General features: G+C 40.6%; 3 protein-coding genes across 5 annotated transcripts in view; 2 read left to right on the forward strand and 1 right to left on the reverse strand.

Annotated features, from left to right (window-relative positions):
- LOC144470154 (uncharacterized) overlaps positions 1–2,883 on the forward strand; it is a 42,960-nt gene extending 40,077 nt beyond the window's left edge. The window contains exons 7-8 of the mRNA XM_078181025.1: positions 390–455; positions 528–2,883. Coding sequence (XP_078037151.1) covers positions 390–455; positions 528–572 — 111 coding nt within the window. The 3' untranslated portion in view covers positions 573–2,883. The remainder of the gene's footprint in view (positions 1–389; positions 456–527) is intronic.
- LOC144470153 (COMM domain-containing protein 8) lies at positions 2,541–4,440 on the reverse strand. Its single transcript, XM_078181024.1, has 5 exons — positions 4,240–4,440; positions 3,969–4,087; positions 3,728–3,889; positions 3,508–3,660; positions 2,541–3,433 (listed from the first exon to the last, which is right to left on the reverse strand). The coding sequence occupies exons 2-5, from the start codon at positions 4,032–4,034 to the stop codon at positions 3,275–3,277; spliced, it is 540 nt and encodes a 179-aa protein (XP_078037150.1). The 5' UTR covers positions 4,035–4,087; positions 4,240–4,440; the 3' UTR covers positions 2,541–3,274.
- Positions 4,441–6,883: 2,443 nt separating this feature from the next.
- On the forward strand, positions 6,884–14,986 carry LOC144469715 (DDB1- and CUL4-associated factor 6). Of its 3 annotated transcripts, XR_013494039.1 has the most exons (12): positions 6,884–7,365; positions 7,603–7,757; positions 8,613–8,730; positions 8,816–8,994; positions 9,069–9,204; positions 9,279–9,436; positions 9,515–9,680; positions 9,762–10,215; positions 10,712–10,964; positions 11,061–11,166; positions 13,032–13,296; positions 13,509–14,986. XR_013494039.1 is itself a non-coding variant. In XM_078180257.1 (11 exons), exons 1-11 carry the CDS (start codon positions 7,275–7,277, stop codon positions 13,079–13,081), a joined length of 1,866 nt encoding a protein of 621 aa, XP_078036383.1. In that variant the 5' UTR covers positions 6,884–7,274; the 3' UTR covers positions 13,082–14,986. The 3 variants fall into 3 exon arrangements, 1 of the variants encoding a protein (XP_078036383.1); XR_013494040.1 differs by having other exon boundaries at positions 11,061–11,296; positions 13,032–14,986; XM_078180257.1 differs by having other exon boundaries at positions 13,032–14,986.
- Positions 14,987–15,299: the final 313 nt, after the last annotated feature.

The raw sequence follows: 15,299 nt of genomic DNA on the forward strand, positions 1-15,299 counted from the left end.
GTCTGACAGAATAGTAAAAACATTTGCAGCACCAACTCGCACTTAGTTTTTAGTGTAGCACGGTAGATCAAGAATTGTAGAGAGCTTTTTCATCGGTTTGAAATGAAGTAGTAATTCGATTATTCTGTGTAAAACCTTTCAATTAATTCATACAGCATAAAGGATTCGAATCGTAAATTATAGGAAATTAGTTTAACATGATGATCGCCAACAAATCGGTCGCGCTGCGTTAGCGCGACCGATTCCGAGGACATAGCGATTCACGCGTCTATGTCCGACGAGAGATATAGAGCGAGGGGCCATCTGATCTTAGCGTCGATCGCTAGTTCCATGGATCGTGTAGATTGTGACGTCGACATTAACGATACCCCGTTTGCTTCTGTTCGCAGGTCGTTGAGGAGATCGAAATAAGTGCTAAGGCCATCGCGGCGGCAACAATCGAGTGCACCACGACCGTAAGTTGTCTTTTAATTGTTGTCGATTAAGTTAAATATCATTCTCTGATTCTAACACGGCTTTGTTCGCAGGAAATAATCGCGGACGCGCCCTACGAGAACAACGTGAACGAATAAACGCCCCGCCTAACCGAATTGTAATTTTTGGGAAGAAGAAAGTTCTTTTCTCTCGTTAAAACCAAAAAAGTATATTATATAGATATGTATATTTGGACCATTCCTGCAAACTAAACAGATAAAAAAAAGAAAAAGCAAAACAAATGAACGTTCTTTCGTTACGAGCAGCAACAACAAAAAAAATATGATGGAAAAAACAAAACGACGCAGAAAGTTAACACAATAATAACAACAGAATGTGAGGAGAAAAAGGGGGAGTCAGCATACAGAATTAGTAAAAGGGACATAACGATCAATGGGAAAACGAAACACGGAAAAACAAACGTAATCGAAAACATAGAGAATGAAACGGAACGGACGACGATGTTGCCGCGACATCGCGAGAGCATTGTAGACACTTTATAGTAGGCCTATTAATAATAATTATTAGACTGCAGTTCGACGGCTGGGCGAACGATGAATGTCCACAAATGGCTACGGTCGTGTATATCGTCGAGGAGAGCGAGAGAGAGAGAGAAAGGGAGAGCACGAGGTTTCATGTAAGACGAAACGAATGGAATGGTCGCTTCCGAGAACACCGAGTGTTGTCTTTCGCCGGTGGTGTGGGCAATTTGGTCCCGAGCCGAGTGATTTTCTACTAATTGTACAATTTTTCCAACGCGACTTATCCTCTGAGGGAACAATCAATTTTCGCGATCGATCGCCGCTGCTGTCCTCCGTGTATTTTCTATGGGGTTGGTCTTTGCGCTCGAGACAAATCGAAACAACAAATCTGCCATTGTTAACTAAGCTAAGTCGAATCACATGCGACCATCATGAAGAACATGCCGAAGGAAACATGAAAAGAACATTGTTCGAAGAAGAAGTTCTCGTCGGATCGCGTCCTCCAGTTGCGTTAACGCTTGCTATCGAGTGTATGAATGAAAGAGAGAGAGAGAGAGAGGGGGTGGGGAGGGAGAGAGTGAGGTGGGTTGGAAAGAGAGTGGAGACGAGAGTGCTAATGAGAGAAGTGTAATAAAGATCGCGGACTGAAGGAGCAAGGCGTGCGTGTGCGAGAGAATGTAAGAAGGGAATGGAGAATTTGATATGTTATCTTCGTCATGATATGTGGACATTGAAGAGAAAGAGGGACAGGAATGGATAGCGAGGGACAAGGGGAGAGACAAACAGATGAATTAAAGAATATGTCGAAGCGCACGAGTAATGAAACACTCGGATCGCGATTCTCAAGGACGGTCGACGATTATTTTGCTCGTATTTCATTCGCGGTCCTTGGTTCTTTTCTTTTCTTTTTCTTTGGGTAATTGTACAATCGAGAGAAGTTTTTACGTTGTAACGAGGAACTGCACACACACTTTCTAAGTATGACTTTGGTACACGAGACACACGAGAGAGAACGAGAGGTAAACACGTACACAAGGTATAATTCCAGGACGATTTTCACAGGTGGAAGAGAGCGAAAGAGAGAGCGAGAGAAAGCGAGAGCGAGAGCTACACAGACACAACAATCACACACGTGAGATAAGAAAGAAAAAAAGAATGGTATGAATAATAATAATTAATAATTAATAATAATAATAATAATTAAAAAAGGAAAAAAAAGGAAACACACACAAAAATCACACACGAGAAAAGCATACACAGTAAGTCGAAACAAGAATGTAAGTGATATATAATCTAGACATAGAGGAAGCGTTTGTGTAAATTCGGCGTTTGTTCGAAATGCTACTTCTCCATATGAGAAACTACTTACGAGGAAGCCTATTCGTAATTTTATAATAATCATTAACTACAACAAAAAAAAAAGTATCGCCTAACTACGATTTACAAGACATTGCACAATTTTACCAGCCAAGGGGAGAGAAAGAGAGAAAAAAGAGAAAACAACGGATTCGTTCGCGTGCGGATCACACCATCGAGTATAAATGATAATTACCTACGAGAAGCTTTCTTTTTTATTAAGAACCGTAGCGTAGATCGTAAAGTTAAAAAAAAAAGAATAAAACGAAAATGCGCATTACATGTAAATGCTCCAAAATCTCAGAATAACTTGTAAGTGTTAAAAAAAGGAGAAAAGAAACGAAAAAGGATAAAAGATGGAGCGAGCGTTTTCAATGTGCCCGCGACCGGCATTGATTTTTAAACGATATATATTATTATTATTAATGAGTAAGGAGAAAGAGGTAAAATTAAAAGTTGTATAGTAAACCATTTTCATTAAATATATTGTCCGTAAAATGATCTTTACAACGAAATTACATCGTTTTTTCGAGACAAGTTTTGGCGACGAGAGCGAACTTTTTTATTTAAACGAAGAGAGAAAAAAGAAGATGAAAAAGAAAAAATAATCCTTCAAACACCCGACTGATTATCTGTACACTCGCAAAAACTATCGATCGTTGAAATCCTGAGGCGTCGCCGACGCAAGCTTCCTCGTTTATTTATTTTGCGCTCCAGGAAACAAAAGAAAAATTACAACAAAATTATAAATGAGATCTTTGAGTCGAAGACGCCTCAGACAGAGAATAACAGTCTTCAGTATCTTCGATGAGCAGTTATAATAGTAATTAAACTATTCTACATTTATCTATAACCTATAATAAACTGTGAAACAAGTGTAAAATGATTGTATATATTCATTTCGTCTTGAAAACCCTTTATTAACTTATTTAACAATATTCGGTTTTTCCAGTACAGTAGAATCATTTCACAATGGACTCTATGGTATTTATAAAAGTCTCCAGTTCATCTCTATTTAGTTCCAATCCCAAAATACGTCGTCCTTCCTTGTTTTCAACTACAAGATCCAGTTGTAAAAGAGGTTCCCTCAAAGAAGCCAACTTACTGGATCCCATTATAAGCTGCGAGCAGTTAAAGACAATGATATTATCTCCTATGGTAGTGCTGCATCAAAAAGTAACTACATTACTATTACCTTTAATCTCCAGTCAAAGTCTATTAATGTTTCATATTTTTCTTTGGAATATTCCATCAATAAAGCATCTGTTAACTGCTCCCTTCTCACTCTCAAACAAGTTAGTATGCTTTGCTGAATGTGCTCGGGTAGCTCATGGTATTCTTGAGGCATCTAAATAAGAAGAAAATCAATTATTCAATCAAAGACATTTATGTTTCCAGAAATGTAAAATTTATACCTTCTCTTCCGACAGATACAGACAAGCAGGATTGTGTAACAGAGTGGATATTAATTTGTAACTCTCCTCATATTCTTCTCTGCTCCAATCTATGCTACTTGCAAATCGATGATAGGATGGGCCCGATCTACCACATATTTCATCCACGCATGCATGCAGTAACTGTATTACATTCGTCATTTATTACTTGTTACTAAAAAGTAAGACACTAACGCGACATTATAAACCGCCGCGTACTTACCTCCTTTAAAACATGAATTTTATCTTCGCTGAAGAGGTTAAGATACAACGGCTGAGCAGTTTCCATTATTCTTGGCAATAATTGTCCCCGTCAACGATTGTACGTGAAGTAACAAAAATCTAGTATGCAAAATAATTCGAAATTCTATTAAATCTTGATTTTCTTTTACATCGCACAATGTTTACTTCCTATCTTGGCACTCATCGTTTGTAATGATTCAAGATATACACATACACTATTGAGATTCGTAACATTAAATAACTTGACGCACCCATTTTTAGCAATCAGAATGTCTTGTTGACACTCTGTAGCTATTAACAAAACCGCTCGCAGAGTAAAATACTACTTCTTATAAGAATCACAGTGTTTAGCATCATTCTTCCCAGACGTACAAGTCATAAAGTAGAAAACAACGTTACTAAAATCCTCGGAGCATATTGCCAACAGGTAGGTTCAAGCCCAACCTGATAGCAGAAGGATAGCTGATTGTGCGACAAGGATGACGATAGACGTGTAAATAGCGCCATCCGTGGCAAAAGACTGAAACTGGTAGCAAAATGTTTTTCTCGAAGTCTACATTGAATAAAAAAGGCGTTTTAGTTCAAGCGTTCTACCGCGACGCGGCGCTAGTGAGCCACGGTCCATAAATTCGCATTTTCGAATACCAAGAATGTAGAATGTAAGGTCACGGATAAACATTAATTATTGCAAGATGAGGGTATGAAATGGTAAACCGAGTATACAGGATTGTTCAGGAGAATCCACTGCATCGATCCTATGTAATGAAAATATATGAAAACATTGTTAAATAATATAATTTGTTGTTCAAAGTTTAGCAACTTGTTTGATTATTTATTATGTTCTGTCGCACTTTTGTTTATTGTTTTTATACTGTATCGATGCAGTAGACTTTCCCGAACAATCCGGTGTGCTTAGTTTGCTTTTCCATGGCCTAATTACAATATAATAAATGTTTATCAGATGCTCTACATTTTGCATTTTGAGTAATCAAAAATGCGAATTCATGGTCCGTGGCTCACTAGCGCCGCGTTGCGGTAGAACGGCTGAACTAAAACCTACTTTTTATTGAATTTAGGCTTCCAGAAAAACATTAATTGTGCAATAATTAAGACATCAATAAACAAACCAAGGGCAGTGGATTGTTCGGGAAAGTCTGCTGCATCGATACAGTATAGGAACAACAAATAAAAACACTGCAAAACATAATAAATTAACATTAAAGTTTACTAAACTTTGAACAACAAATTATATTATTTAACAATGTTTTCATATATTTTCATTACATAGGATCGATGCAGTGGATTCTCCTGAACAACCCGGTATACTCGGTTTATCATTTCATGCCCCCATCTCGCAATAATTAATGTTTATCGGAGACCTTACATACTACATTCTTGGTATTCGAAAATGCAAATTTATGGACCGTGGCTCACTAGCGCCGCGTTGCGGTAGAACGGCTGAACTAAAACGTGCTTTTTATTGAATTTAAGCATTTACAAAAACATTAATTGTTGCTCAATGGGTGCATTAATTAATAAACCAAAGACATAGGATTGTTCAGGAGAATCTACTGCATCTATCCTATACAGTGAAAACAAATGAAAAAATTGTTAAGTAATATAATTTGTTGTCCAAAGTTTAGTAAACTTTAATGTTAATTTATTATGTTTTGTCATAATTTTGTTTATTGTTCTCATACTGTATCGATACAGTAGACTTTCGCGAACAATCCGCCGTCCTTGGTTTGTTTATTTATGCCCTAATTATGGCACAATTAATGTTTTTCTGGAAGCCTACATTGAGTAAATAGTGCGTTTTAGTTCGGGCGTTCTACCGCAACGCGGCGCTAGTGAGCAGCGGTCCATAAATTCGCATATCTGAATACCAAAAAAAGCAGAATGTAAGGTCTTCGATAAACATTAATTATTGTAAAATGAGGGCATGAAATAATAAACCAAATACATAGGATTGTTCAGGAGAATCTACTGCATCTATCCTATACGGTGAAATCAAATGAAAACATTGTTAAATAATATAATTTGTTGTTCAAAGTTTAGTAAACTTTAATGTTAATTTATTATGTTTTGCAGTGTTCTTATTTGTTGTTCTTATACTGTATCGATGCAGCAGACTTTCCCGAACAATTCACTGTCCTTGTTTTATTTATTGATGTCCTAATTATTGCACAATTAATGTTTTTCTGGAAGCCTAAATTCAATAAAAAGTACGATTTAGTTCAGCCGTTCTACCGCAACGCGGCGCTAGTGAGCCACGGTCCATGAATTCGCATGGTGGCTTTCTCCGTGGCAGAGTCTTGAAACTGGTCGCCAATTACTCGTTGCGTCATCTGTGACCGTAGGCTGAAACTAGCCAGCAAAAATGAGTAGCGCCATCCGTGAGAGAACGTCGAAAGTACTTACCAAGAACTTCGTTTGATGATGTTTATAAACGATGGTAAAGAATGAATTTGTTTGCCGTAATTTACATTGTATCTTATGGTGCTTTTTAAGAGGAAAGGAATTGTTGCTTAATAAAATAATATACAAATCTGATCATTCGTTATTCTTTATATTACACTCGATAACATTACAAAATCCCAGTCTCCCGTAGATTAACCCAAGATATTACGGTAATGGGACTTATACATGTTTACATGTTTTTCTTACACTCTATGTTTTCGTGCAGATCCCCACCACTTCTTTGCTTATCCAATCCTGTCTCAGTAGTGAATCGTTAGTCAATCGGAGAAAAGAAAATTTCTATACGCGACCCTTGCTTACGGATCAAGCTGCGGCTTGAAAATGTGCAGGTATAGGTCCCATTGCCGTAGATAAGACGCTTTTATGAGATTGGGGCCCCCTAGACACTACTTACGCTATTGTTGGCATCGATTATAGTATAGAGAGGAATGGTCGAACTCTCGCGCACTTTCTTTTCAGCGCTGTGTGTGTATACATTCGCTCAGCTGTTCTGGTCAGAAGTGATCACTCGGCTCATCTGATTGCACAAATTTTCGAAGCTCCGTGGTTTATTTTTAGTACAAAGGTGCCATGTCGTTTCGGACCGATCCTCGTGGATTTTTGCTGCGTAACAGTAGGCTACGTTGTTTCTGATTCGGTCGATACACGACGTTCCGTTTCCTCGTCGATCAGGAGAGAGACCAGCGTGCCCACGCCACTCTCCTCGGCTTGTGTTCTCGTTCACGATATACTTTGACGTTAATCCGTGATCGATGCGTTCCGCAAATTGATACCGAACCACGACCGTAACAATCCATCCAGAACAATGAAGAAGTCACGTCCGAATATTTTCCGTGACATCTACTATCAGCCGTACAATGACTGCACCAGGATGAATCTTTACGGAAGCAGCAAAGGTATTTCCAGCCATATGTTTTTCAGCGGAAAATTTGATAACGTTACCACGCCAAACGGCGACCACGAAAGAACAAATTTTCCGACCTCTCGCAAATCGACGCAATCATCCAATTAAACGACGCACTAGCGATATGTCAGCGTAACTGTTTCATGACGGTTTCGAATTTGAATAGAATAGAAATCATTACTTCCTACGCACGTATTTGTTTATTCTTGTCCCATCGGATGTGTTTCAGCGAGTCTTCAGATGATGCAGCGCATGACTCTTTTAAAGAGACTGAAAGTACACAATGGTTGCATCAATTCTGTCTGTTGGAATGCTACCGGTGATCTGATATTGTCTGGTAGCGACGATCAACATCTTGTACTTACAAACCCTTATACCTACGAGGTGAGTCCCTGATGAATGCACATGAAAAAGCATCATCATGCCCCTAGAAGATTGTAATCTTAGCTCGCTTTAGTCAGAAGCATTTATTATTAACTCTTGTGCTCCACACGGATGAAATTATAGGTGAAGCAACTCGTGCTGATGCAACTTATATCATGGAAGAATTTATTATTTTGTTCTGTGCATTAGTTTCAGGCATATTCGTGTGTTTTGTAAAATTTTGTGCCAAGATTATTTATATATCTCACTGTCTGCAAAATGTGCTTCAATTTAAACATATGTATGCTGTGCGATACACTGTTTAAACATACTATATTTACTTCTATTTTACAGTAAATATAATATATATAATATACATGTGGGCTCTATAGTTACCTGCACAAAGTACAAAGGTATTAATAATGTTACAATAAGTGAATTCTATATAGATTAAAGTTGTTTCACGAGCATAAGCTATATCTCATCCATAAATTTATTTTTGGCACTATGTATACAATGCTGAATATTAAATGCAATTGTATGGCAACAAATTTTAGAAAACGGAAGCATATTCAAGGAAGTTACATTGGCAATAAACCTTTTCAAGGAAATATCATAGATAGTTAATTCTAGCCAAGGTCTAACATTGACATAGATAGAAATGTAGAAGCTCTGCCAAATGAACAAAAACCTCTGCGTGTAGTGCGTGTGATGCTAATTTTGTCATCTAGAACCATCAATCTAGAGCTGTATCGGTAATTGAGTGGGATTAAGAACTCTATGTAGCCGATGTCATTGCAAGAAAACAGGAAAAACGATAATACCATACGAATGCTCGTGTAAACTATTCCTCATGCTATTGTTTTTCAATTACAGGTGTTTTCAAAATATAAAACCAGCCACAGAGCAAACATATTTAGCGCGAAGTTTCTTCCAAATAGCGGAGACCACCGGATAGTTTCCTGCAGCGGCGACGGCATTATTTTATACACAGGTGAAGCTTCGTGACCTTTGTAATTGCGACTGTTCGACCTTTAGAATTTGTAATAATAGTAACATTATTCTTGCAACACTTACAGATTTAACGAGAAAAGTAGAATCATTTTCCAATCGATTCAATTGTCATAGCGGCACCACCTACGAAGTAGTCACGATACCCGGTGAACCACATAGCTTTTTAAGTTGTGGCGAGGACGGAACAGTGAGATTTTTTGATCTCAGAATAAAGGACAAATGCAATACACAAAAATGTAAAGAGGTAATAGAGAGAAACCATAGGAACCACGAAAGTGACTGTAACCTAAGAACGATCTCTTACATACATTGTTACAGGATGTACTTATTTCTTGCGAGAGAGCTATAACAACCTTGTCCATAAACCTCACGATGCCTCATCAAGTAGCAATTGGTTGTTCGGATGGAACGGTGCGAATATACGACAGAAGAACGCTAGGAACTCTGGCTACCGGTAAACTTTCACGCGTTTCCTCCGTTGCTTCGGTATCTACAGAACACATTTGGTATGCAATCAATATTTTGTAGGACTGACAGAAGCGAGTGCAATGGATGCCATCTGCACGTTTACTGTTCCCGAATTCGAAGGAAGTTCTCACAGGATGACGTCGTTGACTTACAGTCCTGACGGACAAGACATTCTCGCCAGCTATTGTAGCGACCATATTTATTTGTTTAACATAAAGGTACCGAAAGATTCGCCGAGTTTACAGTCTCCTACAACATTAAGATCAAGATGTTCTATGTAAAATGACTCTATTCAGGACCAAGGCACCACGCAGTTGAAGAAAGACGTTCCGGTCGAAAAGAAAGAGATAAAGAAGCTGCGGTCACCGTTACCGGTTCGCAGATTGAGACTCAGAGGAGACTGGTCAGACACCGGCCCAGATTCAAGACCAGAACGGGAGGGTGCTCGTCGCAGCCGGAGACGTACGTTGTCACCGAACCATGATCCTTGCTTATGTCCGTGTCTCTGTCAACAGCGCATTAACTCGCCTCCGCATTTTTCAGAAATAGCCCAAGCCAGACCGGTGCTCCACACGTCTTTGATGCAGAGGATGACTGATGTTCTAAGTAGAATGTTGAACGACCCAGTGACTAGAGCCGCGTTATGCGGCGGTGGCGAAGACGGTTTGGAGGGTGTAGTCTTGAATCAAGATAATAATCAAAGCAACGATAACGCGGCGGAGAGTAGCGAGGACAGACAAAGCGAAGAAGCGGAGGGCGGCGAGAGCGCTACAGTTCAGAGCACTCGAGAAACGAATAGACTGGTAGATGACATGGACGACGAGGGGACTGACGAGGGCATGGATGAAAGGTCCAATCGAGCGGCCGATGCGCTGACGGACGTGGGTACCGACGAAGGCTCTGACGAGGCACAGTCGAGCAAGGAGTCCGAGGATTACAGCGAGTACTACGAGTCTGATTTCGTGAAACAAAAGTATATGGGTCATCGCAATGCAAGGTATACACTCCATCTTACCGCTAGGACGATAACTATATTTTTGGTGATTTCTTTTGTTAACGCGCGAGAAATTTCCAATCGATGAATCGGCTCAACATATGTATCATCTCATTCGATTTTGTGACTAAAAGATTAACACAAAGTGTTGCTGGGATGAGCGAGGACTTTCGTAGGCGATTAGTGAGCTGATTTCTTTTGCTCTGCCCGGTGGAACCAAAACCGTTCGGTGAGCTTAGCTCACTCCGGTTTTGGAACTACCCTGCTGTTCTGTTCTCGTAATCACTAAAATCACAGATCGTTGAATCGCCGAGCATTCGGCTTGAATGTGCCGTGTCGTTGTCTTTTCTTTACATCATTTACGAATGAATCGGAAGCCACGCCATTGACTAATTAAGTTCCGAAAAAGCCTTCAAGCGGACTGGGCCGTTTGCACACGGGGGCCGCCATATATTATCTGATCAGTTGGCCTTCCCCTGGTTGACTCTAGTTTCTTTAGGACCATGATTAAAGAAGCGAACTTCTGGGGAAACGATTTCGTGATGTCGGGTAGCGACTGCGGTCACGTGTTCGTCTGGGAGAAGGCGACCGCCAAGCTGTGCATGCTGCTGGAGGCTGACCATCACGTTGTCAATTGCCTACAGCCTCATCCCTATCTACCCTTGTTGGTTACTGCTGGTACAGACCACGACGTCAAGCTGTGGGCCCCGTTAAACGAGGAGTCTGGCTTTGACGAAAAATTTGCTGAAGATGTAAGTCCCTCCCTCAAACGATCGACCCGCGCAATTCTTTTTGATCCTTCCCGTTATTATGCATACACGTATAACCATCTCTGCTGCTTTTTACAGCTGAAAAAGAGGAACGCAATCATGTTGGAACAAACCAGAGACACTATGACCGTACCTGCTAGTTTTATGATCAGATTGCTGGCATGTCTCAATCACATACGCAGAGGTAGTGAAAATTTATAATACTCCACAAGACTCTAATCGATAGTTGACTACGGTAGTAGTGTGATCGGCGACACATAGTTAAGAAAAATTAATGTACCGAAGAGTTTGGCGGCTTTTCCTGTGACGCGCAGGTATTCCAGCACACATCCACACATTTACACATCTCCACGCGTCTGCACGAAAACGGTGTACAGTGTTCTTTGTTTTCGTCTAACTCTCGCGATACCATTTTTTGTCTATTCATCCCGAGAACATCGTTCATCCTGTGTTTTTCTTTTCTTTTTTATAAAACTTCATATTTCTTTTTCTTGACTTTGCATTTTTTTTTCTTCTTTTTGAGAACAATTATAGGTGAAGTATTTTTATATTAAATCGCTGGTCGCGCGACTCTACGGACAATAGAAAAGGAGAACATAACATTTAAACACGTTCGAAAGAAAAACCACATCGATCGTCGAATTACAGAGAAACAATGTCTGTGAGAAACGAACACGGTGCAACGTACAAAAATAAAAAGTCTTGTCGCTGTTCGTTTTTTATCATTCCTAAGCCATACAGAGGCCAAGTATTAAAACGTAGAAGGATTAATATAATCTAGCCATAAAGTAAAATAACAAGAGAACAAAAAATAAAAGAAAACGTTTTATAATTTTGATATGTCGATTGACCAGAAGGAACGACAAATTTTTCGCATCTGTATATTCGAGGAGATAAAAGTTATATCGATTAATTAAGCAGTGCGTATGTAATATCACGTCGGTATTTTTATTAATTAAAAAACAAAGAAGAACTGTTGTAGCGATGAAAATAAAGTTTTTAATGAAAACTCCAAGCACAAAACGTCCTTAATACACCAAACGGAAAATGCGTATTTTCCGATGGCCACAGACAGACGGGAATAAATGAATAAAAAAAAAAAAAAAGAAAGAAAGAACGATACGAATTCGACGGTGTTCTCGTGGATCACGAGATCGACCGATCGTAGGCACGTGACAATAGTCGAACGAAAATTGTACGTTCGCATAGAGATCTTCGACGGATCAGCAGATTTATCTAACAAGATCTCTCGTTATTGAAGTCTTTCACAAACGCAACCGATAACAGTCATTTTTCTTTTTTCGTTCCGATTAAACCTGTTTGCCGTGCGCGCACACAGCTTCAAGCTCTCGTGTTCGCACGCACCTCTACCAATGTCACCAAAGATATATTAATTAACACGAACGATTCGATTCGCGCCTATCTTGCTGGATTTTTATTTTTCGAGGTCTATTTATAATAACCGCGAAGGAGAAACTTTTGCTCTTCCGCCTAAAGATTTCATCGCTACGGTAGCAGCCGAGGAGATTATAGTCTTCGAGAGCGAGTGTTTATTCGCGCAAGCCATTAATAAACACAGCGCCGCTCCGGTGTTCTTTCATCGTTTCGCTCTCTAATCGCGCCTCTCATTGTCCATTATATAACAACGCGAAGCGCTTAACACCTTGACTCTCGAGCCTATAATCTCAAAAGTTCTGCTGGATTAAATTGAAGTCGAACGAAACTTGGAACATTCTTGACGCGATTTTAGCAAACACTGCGATCAAAGTGTTAAAAATTCACACGGTCTGCGAGAACTGTTCTCAAAGACCCGCGATTTCGTAGACACGATCGCGAGAATTGGCAGAGTGTTGTGTGACGAACAAGAACAGATTCGCGGCCGCTCGACCAGCCGAGATGCGAAGATCGAAAATCGACGGGCGGACGATAGAAAGAAAAGAAAATGAACGAATCGAGAACACAGAGAGTAGCATGCTTTGACTAATTGATTAGACTCGTTGTTTTCTCACACTCCAAGAAGAATATTACATGTTTCCGGTTGTTTTGTAGGACGTGGTCGAATCAGGGGACGAATCGGATACGACTCCACCGCATTATGAAGTTACTAAATGGTTTTCGAAGGAACTGCCACCGGTTTTAGCGTGGGAGGACTGTCCCGATCGGACGACGTAACTCGTCGATCGGCCAACACCGATTAGTCGAGTTCACAGGGAATATGGATCTAAGAAAAAAGAACGGAAAAATATATATAAAAGGGAAACAGAGAGTTCAACGTATTTATGATTCACCGACGCGATCGTAATTCTCGATTATCGTAGGTATATTTAATCACGATAATATTCCGTATCTCTGTAACATTATCGGCGATAGATAAGCCGTTCGTTTATTTCCCTTTCTCTTGCTTTTTCTCTCCCCCCCTCTCTCTCTCTCTCTTTCTCTCTCTTTTTTTCTCTCTCTTTCTGTCCCGCTTGCGTGACCGGGGCGAGTTGATACGTTACTCGATTAATCGATTTTTGTCATTTTTAGTCGATAGCCCGGTGGAAAGTACGATAAAGTTTGCCCAAGGAGAAAGAAGCCCTGTTCCGTCGTCCAAAGAATATCGAAAGACGGTGTTACCTGCCGGAGAATCTATTCATAGGCTGTGCTTTAAAGTCTTTTTTAGATAATAATAGAAATGGAATTAATTAAGTAATTCTCTCGAGTGATAGCCGGTAGGTAACACGTTCTAAATACATGTTAACCGACTGGTGTAGAGAGATTAGGCGCTTTTTGAGAGAAACGCTGTATCAACTCGTTCTCCCTCCGTCATATCTCCGCGTGATTTGCCTTCGATCCGGCCGCGTGGGAGTAAATCATGTTTTTCAATGTATCTGTATTGTTTTTGATTTGTTACTGTAGACCACCGAGTCGCGTTTGTACTGATCATTTTTATTTCGAGTTGTGTGCAGCCTTCAGTAGCCTTAACGTTTTCCTCTATTAACCCTTAGGGCTCTATGGACGCATATATGCGTTTGGCGAAAGTCGCCGTTGTGGCCGAAAGACGCAGATATGCGTTTACTTTAAGTCAAAGACCGTTAGCGCTAGCTAGCTGCGCGCCGTCCCTACGGACCGTTTCGGCCGGGAGTATTTAGAGCCCTAAGGGTTAAGGAAACTTCTCGACGAAGTTCAAGCGTTGTTACCGAAACCCCAATGCCTATGTTACGCCCTCGTGCTAGTTCCTGATGATAGCCGACGACAGCGGTATTCCGCGGTACCGGCCGGTTGCCCGTCGATCGAACGTTGAAAACGAATGTTTCATAGCCGAAGGAATCGGGAAGACGATTTCCGCGAGGCGATCGAGCGACGCGCAACCGGCTCGGATCGCGATCGACATAGCGAAACGTTCGTCGTCGAAGTATGCACCGCGCGACGTTTTATGGCTGGACATCCCTTAGGTTAGATTGCGTTAGCAATAACACTGTTCTAACGATAGTGCCGAGAAACGGATAGATAACAGTTGTTAGATAACGGTATACGTTTAAGGATGCGTCGATCGGCTGATCTAGAGGAGTGCCGACACGTCGACGGTGATTATTAACAAAATGGACAAAATTGTTGGAAAAAACGCGAGCGTACAACAGTCGTAATTTTGTATGATCTCTTATATACCGTGCGACGCTTGGGCGTTCAACGCGAAAATGAATATAGAAGCATGTACGTTCGTCGCGTGTCGTTTGTCCTCGGCCGTTGGCCATCGGACTCCAAACGACAGAGTGTTTATAGCGAGAGAGCTGTGTTTGCGAGTGTAAAAATTGTACGTGTGTCGACACGCGGAACACGTATGCGTGTGTTCTCTTTGTAAATCCGTCGTATGACACAGAACGGGGAGTGAACCGCGCGCTGTCTTCGACGCTAGTCTCTGCGGGAGTTTGTGCAAATTTGTTGGGTTGTTACTTTTGTAAGATTACCGTTGTTAACACTACCGATCGATTCTTTTCAAAGAAGAGATAAGCTAACAGTCTGTACTTGTAGATACAATTTACTAGTCGCGAAGCCCCTAATCCGCCCAGCGGACTACTTCTCCCCCGATCGAATATTCGAAACGATTGAAATTGCCACGGGTAAGTATGGTTGTTGTTTCCGAGAGAAAAAGATCAGCGCTGGTAGGGACGTGGGTTGTAATCGCACTACGGAAACGACAAATAAAACGAAAGTGGTTCGTTCGACAACAGAATCGAATTTAATAACAAAGTATCAACACGCTCGTAGTAATAACAACTGGACCACGGATCTCTATGCGAGTTCAAGTTCCTCGCAGCCGACCTCTCCTCCTACCTA

Source organism: Augochlora pura, chromosome 5 (assembly GCF_028453695.1).
Source record: "Augochlora pura isolate Apur16 chromosome 5, APUR_v2.2.1, whole genome shotgun sequence".
Taxonomy (NCBI): Eukaryota; Metazoa; Arthropoda; class Insecta; order Hymenoptera; family Halictidae; genus Augochlora; species Augochlora pura.